This window comes from Dermacentor variabilis, chromosome 2 (assembly GCF_050947875.1).
Source record: "Dermacentor variabilis isolate Ectoservices chromosome 2, ASM5094787v1, whole genome shotgun sequence".
Lineage (NCBI taxonomy): Eukaryota > Metazoa > Arthropoda > Arachnida > Ixodida > Ixodidae > Dermacentor > Dermacentor variabilis.
The window spans coordinates 207,537,543-207,554,964 of NC_134569.1; the positions used below are offsets into that span (position 1 = coordinate 207,537,543).

General features: G+C 44.3%; 1 protein-coding gene across 1 annotated transcript in view; it reads right to left on the bottom strand.

Annotated features, from left to right (window-relative positions):
• The window catches only part of LOC142573065 (transcription termination factor 2-like), a 118,108-nt gene that overhangs the window by 51,631 nt on the left and 49,055 nt on the right, over window positions 1-17,422 (bottom strand). The window contains exons 9-12 of the mRNA XM_075682577.1: window positions 15,909-15,991; window positions 15,238-15,329; window positions 14,807-14,936; window positions 11,693-11,860 (exon numbers count right to left, since the gene is read on the bottom strand). Of these exons, the coding sequence (XP_075538692.1) occupies window positions 11,693-11,860; window positions 14,807-14,936; window positions 15,238-15,329; window positions 15,909-15,991 (473 nt within the window). The remainder of the gene's footprint in view (window positions 1-11,692; window positions 11,861-14,806; window positions 14,937-15,237; window positions 15,330-15,908; window positions 15,992-17,422) is intronic.

The following is a 17,422-nucleotide window of genomic DNA, read 5'->3' on the forward strand; positions in this document are numbered from 1 at the left end:
TTTTTCGCTTCACCTTCTGGAGCAATGTTTTAGACAGCGCCCCAACGACCGAGCTCGGGTAGCCGGCTGTGTGTAGCCTCACCAATTGCTTATCAAACCTAGTCTGCATCGCGTGGGGGCACGACTTCATGAGAGCAGATTCAAGGCAAAGAGTGGCTATTCCTCTTTTAACTAACTTTGAGTGTGCCGAATCATCCTAGCAATTCCTTCTGGGCATGTGGGCTATACTGCCAACATACGTGGTCTTTGTCAAAAAATAAAGACAGATCTAAAAACTGAAGTGTCATGGGAAGGGATTTCATGTGTAAATGGCATGCCCTTCCCATGTAGTCTAAAAACATCTAAGACCTGGCTAATGCAGTGGTCAACGGTAAAATCATGGTTACTTTTTAAAAGAATTAAAAAATCATCAACATATCTAAAAAGCCTTAAGGTAGAACCTATCGTCAAAGGAACTGTGCAGGTCGCGGTCAATTGAAGCCAAGAAAATGTCACACAGCACAGGAGCGACGCAGGACCCAATGCATATCCCTTGTCGTTGAACATACAATTCATTGTTAAAAGAAATTGTTAAAAACTCTGGCAATGATGGACTCTAAGGATGCATTGCGTTGTTGTTCAGCGTGCATGTTGGTCATGTCAGTCAAAGACATCACGCAGGTCACCGGATCATGCGCAACAGGATCAGGGGGATCCACGGGGTGACGCGAGAGGTAGTCAGCGTCCTTGTGCAGATGTCCAGACTTATAATTCACAACAAATGAAAATTCCTGGAGCTGCAAAGCCCAGCGACCAAGCCATCCTGTGTGGTCCTGGAGGGAAGACAGCCAGCAGAGGCCGTAGTGGTCTGTAACGACCGAAAACTTACGGCCATACAAATATGGCCGGAACTTGGCAACAGCCCAAACTAAAGCCAAGCACTCCCACTCAGTCATGGAGTAATTTCTCTCAGCATGTGACAGCAGGCGGCTGGCGTAAGCTATCACGCACTCGGTACCATTCTGTTGTTGGGCGAAAACAGCGCCAATTCCATGGCCGCTTGCGTCAGTGTGGACTTCAGTTGGTGCAGATGGATCAAAGTGGGCAACTATGGGAGGGGTGGTCAGAAACTCGATGAGAGCGGCAAACGCGTGAGCCTGCTCCAGGCCCCATGAGAACGGCGTGTTCTTCTTTAGAAGATCTGTCAAAGGCAGAGCAACGTCGGAGAAGTTTTTGACGAAACAGCGAAAGTAAGAACACAGGCTGACGAAGCTGCACATGTCAGAAGCAGAATGTGGCACAGAGAAACTGCATACGGCGCGAACTTTTTCCGGATCTAGTTGAACACCGGATGCGTTAACGAGGTGTCCCAACACGCTAATCTGACGGTGCCTGAATTGACACTGCGTGGAGTTCATTTGAAGGCCAGTTTTTCAGAAGACCGCAAGAATTGCAGCGAGTCGGGTAAGGTGGCTGCTGAACGTGAGAGAAAAAACAATAACGTCATCAAGTTAACAGACAAGTGGTCCATTTGTAGCCTTGCAGAAGAGAGTCCATCATATGTTCAAATGTCGCAGGAGCATTGCATAGGCCAAAGGGCATGACTTTGAACTGATTTAAGCCATCTGGCATGATGAAGGCTGTCTTCCCGCGGTCCATTATCATCAACTGAAATCTGCCAGTAGCCAGATCGAAGATCGAAGGACGAGAAGTATTTAGCTTCGTGCAAGCAGTCCAAGGCGTTATCGATGCATGGTAGTGGGTAGACGTCTTTTCAGGTGATCTTGTTTAATTGGCGATAATCAATGCAAAAACGCCAGGTACCGTCTTTTTTTTTTTTTTTTCACAAGGACGACAGGCAAAGCCCAAGGGCTGGCTGATGGTTCGATGACCCCTTTGTGGAGCATTTTGTCCATTTCTGATTGGATGACTCGAAGGTCAGCATGCGATACACGATAGGGACATCAACGAATAGGATTCGTGTCTCCAGTGTTGATACGGTGGTGAACAGATGTTTGCCCTAAAGGCTTGTCGCCAAAATCAAAGATGTCAAGGTACGATTCGAGGAGGAGACGTATGTCCGTGGCCTGCGCAGAGGTGAGGTCAGGTGCAATCATCTTCGCCAAGTCATCCGTTTGGGAACCAGAGCTGTGAGCTGCAATTGGTGCTAAGAAGCCGCTCTCGGCATTCAGACTTTCAATGTCAAATTCAGAAGTATTCGAAACGCTGGCCAAGAACATGCCGGCTGGAAGCACTTGAGGACACAAGGTGAAATTCAGAAGCGGAAGAATGATGTTGTTATTAGTAATCGTCACCAGCTGAAGAACACCGGTTGCACAGTCGATGAGAGCGGAATGATGGGATAAAAAGTCCAATCCAAGGATAATGTCGTGAGGGCAGTTGTCAATCACAGTAAAGAGAAGAGAAGTAAGGCGGCCGGCTATACTTATGTGCACAGTACACATTCCAAGTACAACCAGCACGCCGCTGTCGGCCACACGAAGCACTCAGGCAGTTGCTGGGGTGAGGACCTTCTTTAAACGTCTATGTAACCTAGCACTCATCACAGAAACGTGGGCTCCAGGGTCGAAGATTCCTTGGGCAGGTGCTCCATCTATTTTACCATCAATTACGCTTCTATTTGTGGGCACAGACAGAGGATTTGCTGCAGTAGTGGGCAATGTAGCACCACCTCCGAGGGCTGCATTTTTTAGTTTTCTGAAAGGGTGCGGCCAAAAGCAACAGGGGACGAAAGGCGACGTGGCTGCGGCGAACGGGAAGATGGGCGACGCATTTGCGGTGAGCGAGACTGGTGTCCGTGCGGCCACGGTGAGCGACTGTACCACATGTCCCAAGCAAAGTTGTCGGCAGTGTTAGAGTTGGCGGTGGGCAAAACATTGCGGGCATTTCCATTAAAACGGCTCAGGTTGGTCCGCATACAAGGTGTTGAGGGCCACGAGTTGTGACAGTATCTGGCGACATGACCAATGTGGTGCGACAGGTGAAACATGTCGGCTGGTCGTCCGCGGTTCTCCACTCAGTCGGGTTGTGATAACGCGGAGAGAAGCGTCACGATGGAGCGAAAATAGTAGAAGCGCATTCGTTGGCTCTGGGGTTGGTGACAGCACAGACAGAATGTAGGCCAAAGTTTTTAAGTTCCTGTCGAACAATGGCTTGCACGAGGGGATATGCAAACAGAAAGCTGTGGGCGCCATCGCGTCCAGTTCACGTCGAACGATTCACACCACGTCCTCTGGTGAGGATGCATGCTGCTGTGCGGGCTGATCTTCACACGTCGAAGTTACGGCTGTATTGGGAAGTCTGGTGAATGGGTGCAGGACGCATTGGCTTTTGGCCTGCTCGAATCGTCGGCACTCTTTGATGATAGCATAAACTGTAGAGCAGCTCTTGCACATTTGTAGATTAAAGGCATCATCAGCAATTCCCTTGAGCACATGCCCTACCTTCTCAGATTCTGCCATGTCGTGATCGGCTTTACGACAAAGTGCCAGCACATCCTGGATATATGGAACATAGGACTCTGTGGGGGATTGGGCACAAGACACCATTTCCGGCTTTGCGGCAATTTTACGGCCAGCTGGTTTGCCAAACAACTCTGTTAACTTCTCTTTGCACTGGTCCCAGCTGGTCTGCTCCTCTTCATGGTTTTCGAACCAAACCTTTGCCGTGCCTCTTAGGTAGAACAACAGGTTAGCTAGCACAAGCATAGGGTCCCATCTGTTGATTCCACTCTCACGTTCGTACATAGCCACCCACTCTTCAACATCGGCGCCATCAGTCCCGCAGTAAGTTCCAGGATCCTTGGGTTGCACAACCACAACCGAAGGCGACAGCAACGTAGCGGGCGATGGTGACGTTGGAGGTGGCAACAACGTTGATTCCGAGTGCTCACCGTCCTTCATGGTGAGGACGGTGATACGACGTCCACTGCGAAGCTCCGTTTCCAGCCATGGTACCCCGCACCTCACACCAATATGTTAAGGGGATGTTAAGGGTATAAGACTGTATTTACAATGTATATACAAGCAGAGTGAATGGGCTTAAAAATGGCTGACTAGTAACAACCTGCATCAGCCAGCGTCTCGCAATCTTCTTCTTCCTCTCTTTCTTCTTTCATACTTCTGTAACAATATCGATGATCTAATGAACTATTTTAATTTCCCGAACTTAGTTCCATCGAAAACTATGTAGCTTTTGCTTGATTTAATGAAGCTATTTCATGACACAATTTCAATTTAACAAAGTTTTTGGCCATTTAATGTATATACTTGGAGCCTGTATGGCTGCTAAACCTAGCAAAAAGATTACAAATATATTGGCCGAGGCAGAAGTTATTTACACGCATCTTTCCACGTGAAAAGGTTGAGTGACGAAAATGTCGTCGAAGCGTGCACATGAGGACACGGTATGCAGGATGCACCACAGCGCCATCAGCCGCATGGGTAAAAAACTGGCAAAGGCCCAGAGTAAATGGCAACTTGGATAAAATGAGCTTTCATTTGAAGTAACACCAGAGCTAACCCTTTAGAGCAAGGAGGGTGGGGAGGGGGTGAGCACGAGGTAACATGATCAAGCATGCGCCAGAGGGGGTGGGAAGAAATATGCAGCCATCTGCACTCACCCTCTAGTGCGCCTGTCTCCTCCTCTACCCTGGCCATGGCTGCACATGGCTGTTTTCACAGCTGAATGCGCACACAGGCCGCAGGCCATACTTAAGGGCTAGTGTGGCTGTGCCTGTGCATGCATGAGACCACGCTTGTTAATTTGATTACCGTATTTACTTGATTGTAACGCAAGTTTTTTTCATGATTTTCGTTGCTTGAACTCTCGTGTTACATTTGAATAACGGCAAAATTTACGATTTTGAAAACAAATATTCTAAATTCCTCGGTTTTTAATATTATGTTGGCAACCTGTACCTTCACGTCTCCATTCAATCCATAGACAAGTCAAACGAAGTCAAAACTTCTTTTTTGTCCAATTGGCGCCCTTTTTTCTGTACTTGTGGCTGGTGTTACACTTAGGGTGCTGCATTACCCCGTGGCCTTTCGCCCTTCGACTATGTTCATTCGCAATGTTATGGCCACGCAGAGCATTAAGTATGATCAATGGCGTCAATGAGTCGACGATTCTCGGAGGATGGCACCAATGGGAGGTCCTTTGTAAATGTGGGGCCGGTCAGAAAGGTCTCGTAGTGGCCTGGTACTGTGCTCGAATGGAGGGTTGCGCGGTCTTATAAGGAGTACTTAACCTCAAACGAGCTCAACAGCACGGATGACTCAATTCATGGGCGATCACTTTTGGAAACAGTTTCGCTTTCACGAGACTTGGTCTCGTTTCGGCACCGAAACCCTTCAAGTACACGGCAGACAGTGCTCTTGACACTGATAACGAGCTTGGCACAGCACCAGAAACACTTGTCGGGGACGCTTTGGGCGTCGAGTCACGAGAAATTTTGCAAAAGTGAAACAATCTCCTAAAGTGATTGCCCGAGAAAACTATCTAAGGAAAGCTCTGTCTCCTTCTCAGACGACGATGATAACTGAAGAGAACTCATTTCCAAATTTATTCTTCAAATAAAGGTACATTTTTCTTTTCGTTCATCTCGTGTTACATTCACAGTTTTATGTTCTTTCTTTTTAATCCATGGACTGAAAAGTCGACCCTTGTGTTAAAATTGTGGTTACATTACATTTGAGTAAATACGGTAGCAAGCAAACACTTATTGCAATTTATGTGGCCGATAAAACTACGAACCTTACTTCATGTAGTCTCTTTGCTACTGCCATCAAATCACTTTTTGGGCGAGACTGAAACTTCTTTTTTTCTCTCAAGGAAACCAAATATTTATTGATGGATGGATGGATATTATGAGCGTCCCCTTTGGAACGGGGCGGTGGGTTGCGCCACCAAGCTCTTGCTATTATACTGCCTAATGTCCTACCTAGGTTAAACAATGAAAAAAGAAAAAAAAACACTATGAACTACCACACCCAAATCTTCTGATCCCCTATTGCGAACTGTGCTTTTGTACGTCTCCGTCTTTTGTCGTTTCCCTACTTTTCTTCCACCAATCCTCCAATCGCCTCTTACTAATGTCTATTACGGACATGTTTGCTTCACCACTGCTCCCGCTGAACCCAAGGGCTTCAAGGAGGCCAGTGGTGCCTAAATCGACCACTGGGTAGATGTCTTCACATTCTAATAAAACCTGCTCCGTTGTTTCCCTAGCTTTACTGCAGCAAGCACATGCTTCTTCTTCCTTCTTATATCTCGCTTTATAGGTGCATGTTCTAAGGCATCCTAATCTCGCTTCGAAAGATAATGAGCTTCCCTTTGAGTTATCATAAATGGTTTCTTTCCTGATTTCGTTTTTTTTTGTTAAGTAGTTACTCGTGGCAGGTTTCTTTTCCATTGCCGCCACCCATGAGATTATTTCAGCCTCTCTGACTTACCGCTTGACCTTCTTTGTTGCTTTGTTGCTGTGTTGCCCACCCTGCAGGCCGCATACTTGCTGGTAAGCTTCCTAGTTCTTTTCCTCCACTGTGAATCAATGTTTTTCCTGTACAGATACCTGAACACTCTCCCAGCCCATTTCATACTCAGCCGTTCTTCATACTCAATTTTACTACGAGCTTCCCTCACTTCAAAGCTGGTCCAGCCCATATCACCCTGCACAGCTTCATTTGTAGTCTTCCCGTGAGCGCCCAATGCGAAGCGACACACTGACCTTTGGCTCCCGTCAAGTCCTGATTGTACCCCTGATTTAAAGCAAACAACCGCATTTCCAAAAGTAAGTCCTGGAACCATTACACCTTTCCACATACCTCGGAGGACCTCGTACCTATTGTATCCCCATAGCGCTCTGTGTTTCACTATGGCTGCATTTCTCTTCCCCTTTACTGTTATGGTCTTTTTCCTGTGTTTCCATATATCTATTGCCTTCGTTTATCCATATACTAAGGTATTTATATTCTGTTAACTGAGGTATTTCTTGGCCCTATATCTACACTGTCTGTTCACTGTTTTCATTGAATACCATAACACCTGATTTTCTAACACTAAATTTCAAACCTAAATTGTTGCCTTCCTGTCCACAGATATTAGACAGACGTTGCAAATCACTTTGCTTGTTAGCTTTCAACACAATGTCGTCCACATAAAATAAGCCTGGGAGCTGCTGCTCTACTACTGCTCCCGCCTGTTTGTATGTAAGATTAAACCCGATATTACTTCCTTCTAGTGCCCTCTCCATCCTCACCATGGACATTATAAACAGCAACGGGGATAAAGGGCACCCCTGCCTCAGTCCCTTGTTGATATGAACTTTCTCCTCGCTCCTCATCCCTTCCCATTCAATGCAAATGGTATTTTCTAGGTAAATCTTTCTCAAAAGCTGTACACAGTCATTACCTAAGCCTTCCCCTTCCAGAATATCCCACAAGATGTTGCGGTCTATGTTGTCGTAGGCTCCTGTAATGTCTAAAAAGGCCACATACAACTGTCTGCTTTCTGCTTTTTATATTTGGATACACTGAGTAAGTTAGTTAGTTAGTTAAATGGGGTTTAATGGCGCAAAAGCGGCTAAGGCTATGCTGCGCCAAACACGAGGTGCTTTAAAATCTAGTTTATGAATGAAAAGGCTGTGTTAACATTTTATATTTTATGTAAAAATCCACTGTCGTCTAGAAATTTACGGATGTCACATAATGGAACTAGCGGATCATCACCTAAAATTAGAGCAGGATGTAAAGGTATGTGTAGTTGATATAATTTGTGCAAAAGTGCTCGTCTGTGTGTTTCAATATGCATACATGTCAGTAATATGTGCATAACTGTTAGTGGTTCTTGACAGTTCTCGCATGTTGGTGTGCCTTCCTTCGTAAGTAAATAATTGTGTGTGAGGTGTGTGTGCCCAATGCGTAGCCGGCATAAAACTACTTCGATGAATCGCTCCTGATGGTAACATGACTTCCACTCGCCAACTATGGGTTTCGTAAGATGTAGCTTGTTGTTGGCACAACGGTTCCATTCGCGTTGCCATTTTGCCGTTAAGGCTTTGCTAATCGCACGGATGCTATCTTTGTATGGAAGTGTTGTGCTTGTTATCTCTTTGTATGCTGCCATCGATACACATCTATCAGCTGCTTCGTTACCAAGTATCCCAACATGACTTGACAATGAAAGCCCAAGTTCATAAGTTGTCGCCATCTGAACTATCCACGAAAACATTGCTGTTGGCTCTCAGCTTGCACTGTAGCTATTTTCCATAGATTCCACCCGCAAGCACCACCGAAGCACCTTATAGTAAGAGTGACGCACGCAAACCAGACACTGAGAAAACTATTGACAAGAAAGGAAGCTCTATGTCACCTCCAAAGCATGTTTCTTCTTGTTTGTTTGTTTTTCAAATTCACTGCCATGGACACCACAACTGTCAGCTGTCTCATTCGAGGTGGACACCTGAACTATTCCAAAGCGCAAGCATGCACAAACACCATCCGGAAAGCGCACAGTGCGACCGTATGGCATCCCCGCGAGTATGAAAGTTGGGTTTCTTCATGCGCTTAGTTAGTACGGCCGCAGAAAGATGTGCAAAAGATAGAGCCACGTGCAGAAAGAAGGGCAAGAGAAGGAAGAGGTGCGCCTTCGTTGCTAGGTGCCACTTGCCTGGGCAGAGCATGCGCTCTCAAAACCCCATGCGTCATCACATCTGCAATAGACTAAAAACAATTCTAAACCCACATTTTTTTACTGAGTGCCTTCTCAGGTTTTCCAAACTCTGTTTCCTGCCCCTTGTCGTCTGCTAGCCTGCTGTTTCTGCTGCCGTGAAGGATACAAGTAAATCTAAGTATCTCCAGATTTTGGAATATTAGTTCATAGTACTGAGGCGTTGTTAACATGACACGGAAATGGAATATTGACCGTTATTGTGAAAAGTTCAGTATTCTGACGTTCGCAGTACTGAAATATTTTTACACTGAAACCTTAAGAAGTCAGCAGGGGATTTCTGAAAAGTTCATTAATCTGAAAAGTTTGTTAATGTGGTGTTCGTAGTAACGAGGTTTCACTGTTTGCTGTCCCAGTTCAGGGGCCTCTCTCTGCTGTGCGGCATGTGATTTGAGGTTCATTCGCAAGCAGTCGCATGTAATTCAACCACATTTGACCTGTATTCGTGGCAGTTTCCATTATTGCGTTGGTCTTCCTTCACAGAGGAGGTAAAATTTCGTTACATTGAAATCGCGTATACATGCACTTCGTTATAGAGTGCAGTCCACTTATAATGATACCCCATATAACAAAATGTAAGTTACAACAATGAGACAACTAAGAGTATCAACTTGTGCATTAAGGCTATGAGAAAAAAAGCCACATGTAAAGATCTGTTACTCACAACATATCAGATATAATAATCAAAATTTAGCCTTCTGGACGGTGCATTCCATGCAGTATAATTGTCACATTTACGTTGCTAAGTTCCCTTTAAACGAACAATGCTGAGAAGGGGCGAAAAGTCTGCCTACGCGAGTTTGTGTCTGCTGCCACTACAATGCACAGCGCATCCCGCTTGTGCACCGATTGTAAAAGCCACAAAAGCTTTGCGAGTTGGGGCAGCCTGCCACAAGGTGTCACTAGCTGCTTCGCATTCACATCATCGAATATCGTGCTCTATACGTGTCCAGAGAAGATAAAAACACACACACACACAAAAAAAACTAAGTGGCATGCCATGCCCACCCTTTGTACAATCTCTCTCGCTCAGCGGGTGCAGAAATGCACCGCAGAAGCAGCCCCAAAACAGTGGTAGCAGCGGCCCAGTTAATAGAAGATAGCGTCGGCATAGCGCAAAGTTATGTCGATTGAGATGAAGCTGCGGATTTTGCGAGACTCAAAGAAGTATGAGCTCACGTAGTTGGTAATATCGACGATTTCAAAAACTAGGAGCGCTGCAATTATGAAGGCTGGAACCAGTGGCCATGAAGATCAATGGAAAAGGCAGGCTTTGTGGGCCAGGGTGCAACCCCTGATGGGTAAAACCAACAAGGTGGAAGCTGCTGACATTACGGAGCTCATGTCCCTAATGATGATGAAACAGGTGGCACTTCGATGGAGGAGTTCCTCAGTGAAGATAGTGCTGTTTCGTTCTGTGAAGAACCCTCCAATGGGGCTCCAACGGGATTGTTGTCATGATAGCTGGCGGCATTGTGCGACGATGGATGAGGCACATGACGACGAGATTGACAATGGGCCGTCTTTGACAACAACCCGATGTTCAAGCAAAATGCGCTCTCGTCCATAGAGTCGCTCATTGATTTCATGCAAACTAAATGATTTCTGCCAATGTTCGTACAACAGTTGGATGCAATGAACACCACGACTAAGAACCTGAAACTCCAGCAAAAGCAAGTGCAGGTATCTGAGTATTTCAGTGCGCCTAACGCTTGACATGCTGTTTAGAGGTATAAATAAATGCTTCATTTTTCACAGCCTACTTTCTACAATGTCTGTTTTTAAGTGCAGGTGGCAAATTTGATTTTGGAGCTACAAAGGTATGTGTGGCAGCTCTTTTCTACAGCAGTCCAGATATGCATATAGACATCTTTCATTCTTTTTGACATCGCTATAAGTGGATTGCACCGTATTGAGGTTCAACATACAGTCAACATGCGATTTTTTGGACTACCTAGGGGCCACAAGAACGTCAGAAAAATCAAGTAGTCCGAAAATATAAATGCATGCCTTTTACTGCCCCTAAGGGTTCAAATCGCCACAGGCATGTCCAAAGAAGCTGTGCCAGTACACTTATTAGCCATATCAGTGCTTATACTGTGACAAGAGACAGCAGGTACATGCTTGTATAATGAAGGAACACATACTGTGTTCCACAGGCAAGGAGTTAAAAACAGTTAAATGCTTTGCTATATCAAGAAGTTCATTATATGGAAGTTTGTTATATAGAGGTTTAACTTTATAACGAAAGTTCACTGTTGCCACAAAGGAATACCAAGGCAATAAATGGAAACTATCGCAGACGCAGATGGCCAAACAGTTTGGTTGCATGTGGCTGCTTGCACGCACACCCCTCAAACCACACGCTGCATGTCACCGCTGCAAGCAGCATAGCAACAAGGCCCTTTCGCTGTCATGGTCCATATAAAGTCCAAATGTTATAAGATCCTGTCACGGTCCCCCCTCCCCGCACACCCCACCCCCGTGTCGCATGCTGTGGGTCTTACGGGAAGCATGTAAGGATCATGATGTCACAGTACCGTGACTGAGTCATTAGTGATCTGATCTGTGCTTGCAATTTTTAAATTTCAGTCTATCACATCATTGCTGGTATCAAGCAAAACACCATAGAATAAGCGATCCATCTGTTAGAAAAAAAGTGACAGACTCGGGTAATGGCCCACTGCCAGAGAGTAATATTATGGTGCTGTAATATAGTTATTTTTATGTCACTGAGTAAGTGACTAATATTACTGGTCCTTAACTTTTGCCTCTCTTTACCAGAGTCAAGCAGGAAATCAAAGCAGGCAGTAGTGCTCCACAAAGTCTAACCTCTTGGCACAAAATCAGTGTTACGAAGTCTCTAAAATGGCAGTGAAACAATCTGGATTTATTAACTATCTTTCTTTAATGTCCTTTTAAAAGCCCCAATCTTACACAAAGATTAAAAGACAAGACGAACCTTGCAGCTGACATAGGCAGAATCAAATTCTCGTGCGCTGGTGTACTTGTCCAGGTTAAGTGCATCAAGGCGGTCTTCGCCCGCGGCCGTCTCATCCGACAGCTGCAGTCCTGCCATGCTGGCTGACAGGAGCTCATCCGTGTCCACAGCTGCATCCTCGAGTACCTTCTGCACAGTAAAAGTCACACAGCTCAGCATCGCAAAGGGATGTGAATGGTAGGTGTTTCACATACCTGCCAACCTGTGAGCTTTAAGATTTGTAAAATCCCACAGACCCGATAAAGTAGGAAGAAATGAGAAGAATGGGGGGAGGGATAGCACACATTTTTTATAAGGTTGGCCCTTTTTATGTTAACTTTATCATTATTATTAACGGCACACAAACAGCAGCAAACTTAGAACAGCAACAACTCACAACCAACACACTGTTTTACAGCGAAGCTGTCTATGGCTAGGATCCCGTGACTTTTTCGCGTCTGTCACGTTGACAAAAAATTCAGTCGGCCGATCCTACGGCAGTGCAGGACCAGGTGCAATGGCTCACGCCCCTGTAAGGCGGAGACGTGAAGCACACTTATGGCACTGCTTTTCTTTCAATACAAAATGCACAAATAAAAACAGCTGTCAAACCACATCATTGATGACAAGGCACACACACTCCCACGTTGGTGCCGTCTGTTGCCGCTGTACGTTGCCGTACGCTGCTGCCAATCCCTCACCGGTGGTCATTGTCAGATACTTTAACGCAGACCTCTCAAAACCAATAACAAAGCAGTGGTTAACCCATGTTATGGAAGGCTTTGGTCTCGGTTACTTCAATGATCCGATTTAACTAAATACCGTACATGGGTCATGCATCAATTTAACTTTAACCAAAAACATTTCTCAAATAAGAACAGAAGGCATCTGTGTGTATCATAGTGACCACGAAGCAGTTATAGCAGTAATTTCAAAGTACATAATAAATAAAATAAAGGTTTTGTAAACTGCATTGAAACATGTTTACGTCATATGACTTTGAAGAGCCATGTGCGTAATGGGTGCATATCATGATGGAACCAGCGTTTGACAAGTTGCCCCACATTAGGCGCAACATTTCTCCAGCTTCGCAGACCAACCAACTTCACAGAAGCGGATTGGCGCAGGTTTTTTTTAACCACAGTTTCTTTTTTGGTGATTTTATTGTTGCCAAAATTGCATGCTTCCCGTATTATTCTGTATAAACTTGAAGCAAGTACCCATGTTGAGTCCTTCCCCCATCAGAATTTCAATGGAAGGTTTACAGAATAACGAGTGAACCTTCTTCACAAACACAATTTATTTTTCTTAAAGGTTGACGCAAGATTCATAAAATCATAAAATGTGGCCTAATTTGTAAACATAGAAAGAATTGTGGAGAGTTTGCAGGCATAGATCTTTTATCTCCGTCCTTTTAAGCAAGTTTATCGCAGCGAGTACAACCTCGTTATATTGAGTAATGATTGTATTTGAAAAATTGAATACTAGTAGATATTCAATTCATAAATCGAATTATTTGATTCAATTTAGCAATATTCGAGCATTCACACAAGCCCAGTAATTAGCATTGCTGACACTCATATTTCTGAAAAATAATCTTGATTGTTTTAGTCAATGTCAGATATTTCCCACAATACACTGATTCCTATGGAAATTATTCAACTACAAAGGATAAAGGGAGAAGGTAGGCAATCATAATCTTTGGCTCAGGTGTCTCTTAGTGGCACTCGCACCTCGGTGTCAGTGTTCTTTAGGTTAACTTTAGGCGAATGCAATGCACAAACCAAACTCGGAGGCAACTGTTTTCCATTAATCAGCCGGTTAAACATCATGCCACCTTTTTGTGTTTGACGTCATTAGTGACCTCCTTACTTCCGCTTTCTACTTGCAGGCTTCCACTAAGTTGGCCAAGGAGTTGTGCCCACATGGCGGGTCTCTAAAGTCTATGATTCTATGCTTTGGTCTGTGATAATCAGGGATTTCTAATTAACTCTAATTATTTCAGACACTTCAGTAACTCAATTTGTAACTAAACTTAAACTTATGCTCTCACATCATATATACAGTAAAACCCATAAATTTTGTACTGTACTATTTTAAAAATATTTTTTCTGATTTATTCTGAATTTTGTTCGCGGTCATCTCAGTGATTTCTAATTTTAATTATTCCAGACACTTCAGTAACTAAACTTGTAACTAAACTTATTCTCTGATATCATATGTATAGTGAAACCCATTAATTTTGAAATGTACTATTTAAAAAAAATTTTATTTTAAATTTCCTCCCCAGTCGTCTCAGGAGGTGAACCGGAAGTATTGTGCAAGAAACAAGAGTGTCACTTGGTGCTCATGCCACTAAAAATAGAAACATTTGGCTAGCCTAGGTTATATACTATTCAGTCTCACTGTGTATTGAGTGTAGTGGTCTGTGTGTAGTATTCATAATATGAAAAAGACGCAAATGTTAAAAGACACAGAGCAGTACTGTTCCAAGATTTCCTTACCACTTATCCGTGACGTCAGCTAGTCAATTGCTTACTCTCAAGAAATCACCACATTGCATTCCAAAGTACGAAAAATGACTCAATCTGCCAATATTTGTGGATTTTCCCTGCAAGAAAGGGGCCCACTTGTGTAAAAACACTACGTAATTGTGATGTCAAGCTGATGCCACAGATGAAAGTCACATTCAAAAAGAAAGCTTGGACAAATACTTGCTGCTATGCTGGGCAGTTCATCCTTCAAGTTAAGAATAATGCAGATAAGACATGGACGAGACAGGTGCCTAGCCTATATTACTTGTCTGTCTTATTCGTGCTATTCTTAGGTTTCTTACTTTGTCTTATCCTTTTATTCTTATTCTTGATAGCTTGGTCAACATTTTCTTCACTAATCATCAGCTTCTTTTCACCAAACAAGTGCAGACTTCCTAAACAATAACCCATCAGTCTGAACCGATTTGGTGCTCAGTTACAGTGTTCATTAACATTTATTGCATGCACCATTGCACTACTGTCATAACGAAGGGCCCATGTGTTTCAGCCTGTACATTTCTTTGCACAGGTTTTTTTTTTTTGTCATTTCTGCGATACGCACCTTCTTGAGCAAGGCCAGATGAGAGCAGGCCTGTTGAAGCCGGATGAGCATGACGAAGCGCCGAGAGCCTGTGTTGCGGTAAAGCTCCCGCCCAGTCACAGGATCCGTGTACTTCTCGGGCCCACTCGACCTGCAAATGTTTTTGAAGCAACAAGTGCAACAGGGGAGAACTGATTCTTGCTCACTACAAATGGCTTCAACCTCCCAGCAACCTATTTTACACCAAGCTTAATCACTCACTGCAAGAATAAGTGCCTGTTCTTGTGCTTATTTTCCCCGACTACAGATGGACATGAGGGTTCCTCAAGCTGGCATGATGGACAAGCGGCATGACTTCTACTAATACAAAACTGCAGCAGTGAGTGGTACTGAACATTTTGTGCAAAGCAATGCCAAACAACCACTTTGAAAAAGGGCAACAGTAGTAGTACCTTGACCACTCATCCAGTTCTTTGTACACCTTGGCTTCGGTTCCCTCGAGGGAAAGCCTGTGCAGGACAATGCTCTTTTTAGGCAGAGGTACCTGCAAATTGGTACAGGGGAAATACACACGCCTGGTCAGCGAACTCCCCTGCTGTCACCCAGCTCAAAACGATCATCCTGGGCTAGTAAGTTGTCTTCTATAAACTCGATTTCTTTAGTAGTATGGAAGAAAGAGAGATATATATAGGTTGATTACTTCCAGGATAAAAAAACTTCATGTCGAAACCGTGGCACTTGTACATCGTTGTAACATTATGAGGGATGCCAAATGAGCCTCTTGCTGGTGCTGGTCAGCGAATTGACCAAAAGATGTAACAGAAACTTTCACACACCACAGGCACCTATCTATGAGCTGACCCAGTATCTCTTATGACTAAGAGGGTTTCAACATCAGACTAGCTAAAGCACTTCAGCACAAGTTTCTGCATTTCCAAAAAAGAAAGAAGAAAGACTTTACTGAAGTGACACCAATGGAAAATCTTGATGAACTGCAAAACAATGTAAGTCATAAACACAACAGGAAAGGTTACTGGCCAAGAAAACTGCAATAGAGGAAGGCTACATGCAATAGAAAGGAAGCAGAAGTAGAATGGCGGTCCGCAATGTAAGCGTTGCGCACCAGCGGCTTGCCATCCTTTCCCATCTGCTCCTTGGTCCGGCGAAGCAGAACACATTTCATCACCATAGCGAGTGCCTCTGGCCCTGCAAGTAGAAGAGGCAAAGCAGGTGACACAAATTGGTCACACACACGGGACGGCCTGCGGGTCGCATGTCTAAATATTGCAAACGAGACATTGAAAGCTAGAAAGAGAAGATAACAAAAGCTTGTCTACCTCCGACACCTACTGCCCTGCCTGTTGCCCTTATTGCGTGTTATCCTGCAGTGCACACAAGTGTCAAAGACACCTTGACGCTTTCTGAACATAAGTGCAAACTGTCTACATAACTCAATGCTATACAACATTGCCACATGGCCACTGTCATGCTTAGATGCGTGACCATGTCACCCATTGCTAGTCTTCAGGCCTTGCATTCTCAACAGCAGACAACACAGTGGGTCAGGTTTGACAAGCACTGCTCCCGCTTAAGAGTTTGCAAGCGACACAATGGTTTACACTGACATTTTTCAAATAGTAAAGGCATTTGTGTTGTGCATAACAAGTTTGGGACGTCATAGAGCTGGGGAGCATGCACCTGTACAACGGTCCATTGGAAATTAAGAAGTCTGCAATGGGAACCATCGTGGCAAACTATTCTGAAATACTCTGGTTCTTTTTCTTTTTTTTTTCAGCATTCTGCCCCGCAGACGACGCCACATTGGCCATGTGACTGCACATCTCCGTGGTTGTCATTGTTGTGACCACAGATCCTTCTATGTGGTTATGACAGCAGTTGCAGCAAGCAGCGATGTTGTTCTAATTCAGTGCAGGGTGTGCATGTGAAAGACACAGTGGAAGCTGTAGAAGATAAAGGACACTTCCACTCCCATGGATTATTAGTTGCCAGCAACCTCGATGACAACAATATAATCGAGGGATGTGCACTTAGTGAAGAGGAAACCTGTAGTACAAAGATGCACATGTCACACTGCTGCTACTACACTGCATAGGTTGTCACAAGGACCTGGCCACTACTAGTGCTTGATTATCAGTAGCGAAAATTGCAGTTTGCACCCACAATCGATGGAGTAGAAAGATGAGGGCAGCAGATACTTTTTACTAAATAAAGACATGCTATTGCATTTAATGGATCGATCAGCTTGATAACTCAAATTTAAGATCTTTTGGACATTTCTTTCATTTCCCATGCAATCCAAATTAACGAGACCTTACTGCCGATAAAACTTAATAACATAAATAACATTTGTTTCTGCTCTTCCAATGGCCAAGTTAGAATTCATGAAAAGGAAATTACTTTTTACGGACATGACAGCTAAGACAAATGAAATTGTATTGGATTTAGAGGTTAAATGCTAACAACCACACAGCTATGCCCATGCTTGTATCGATGAAGCCGCGCAGCCTGCTTTAAAATTTGGTGACTTATTTCGAAGCTCATGCTTTGGAGCAATCTAGCGCAGTCGGGGTGATTTGACGCAGAGCTTCTGCTCCTAATGTGTTAAGAGGGGCACTA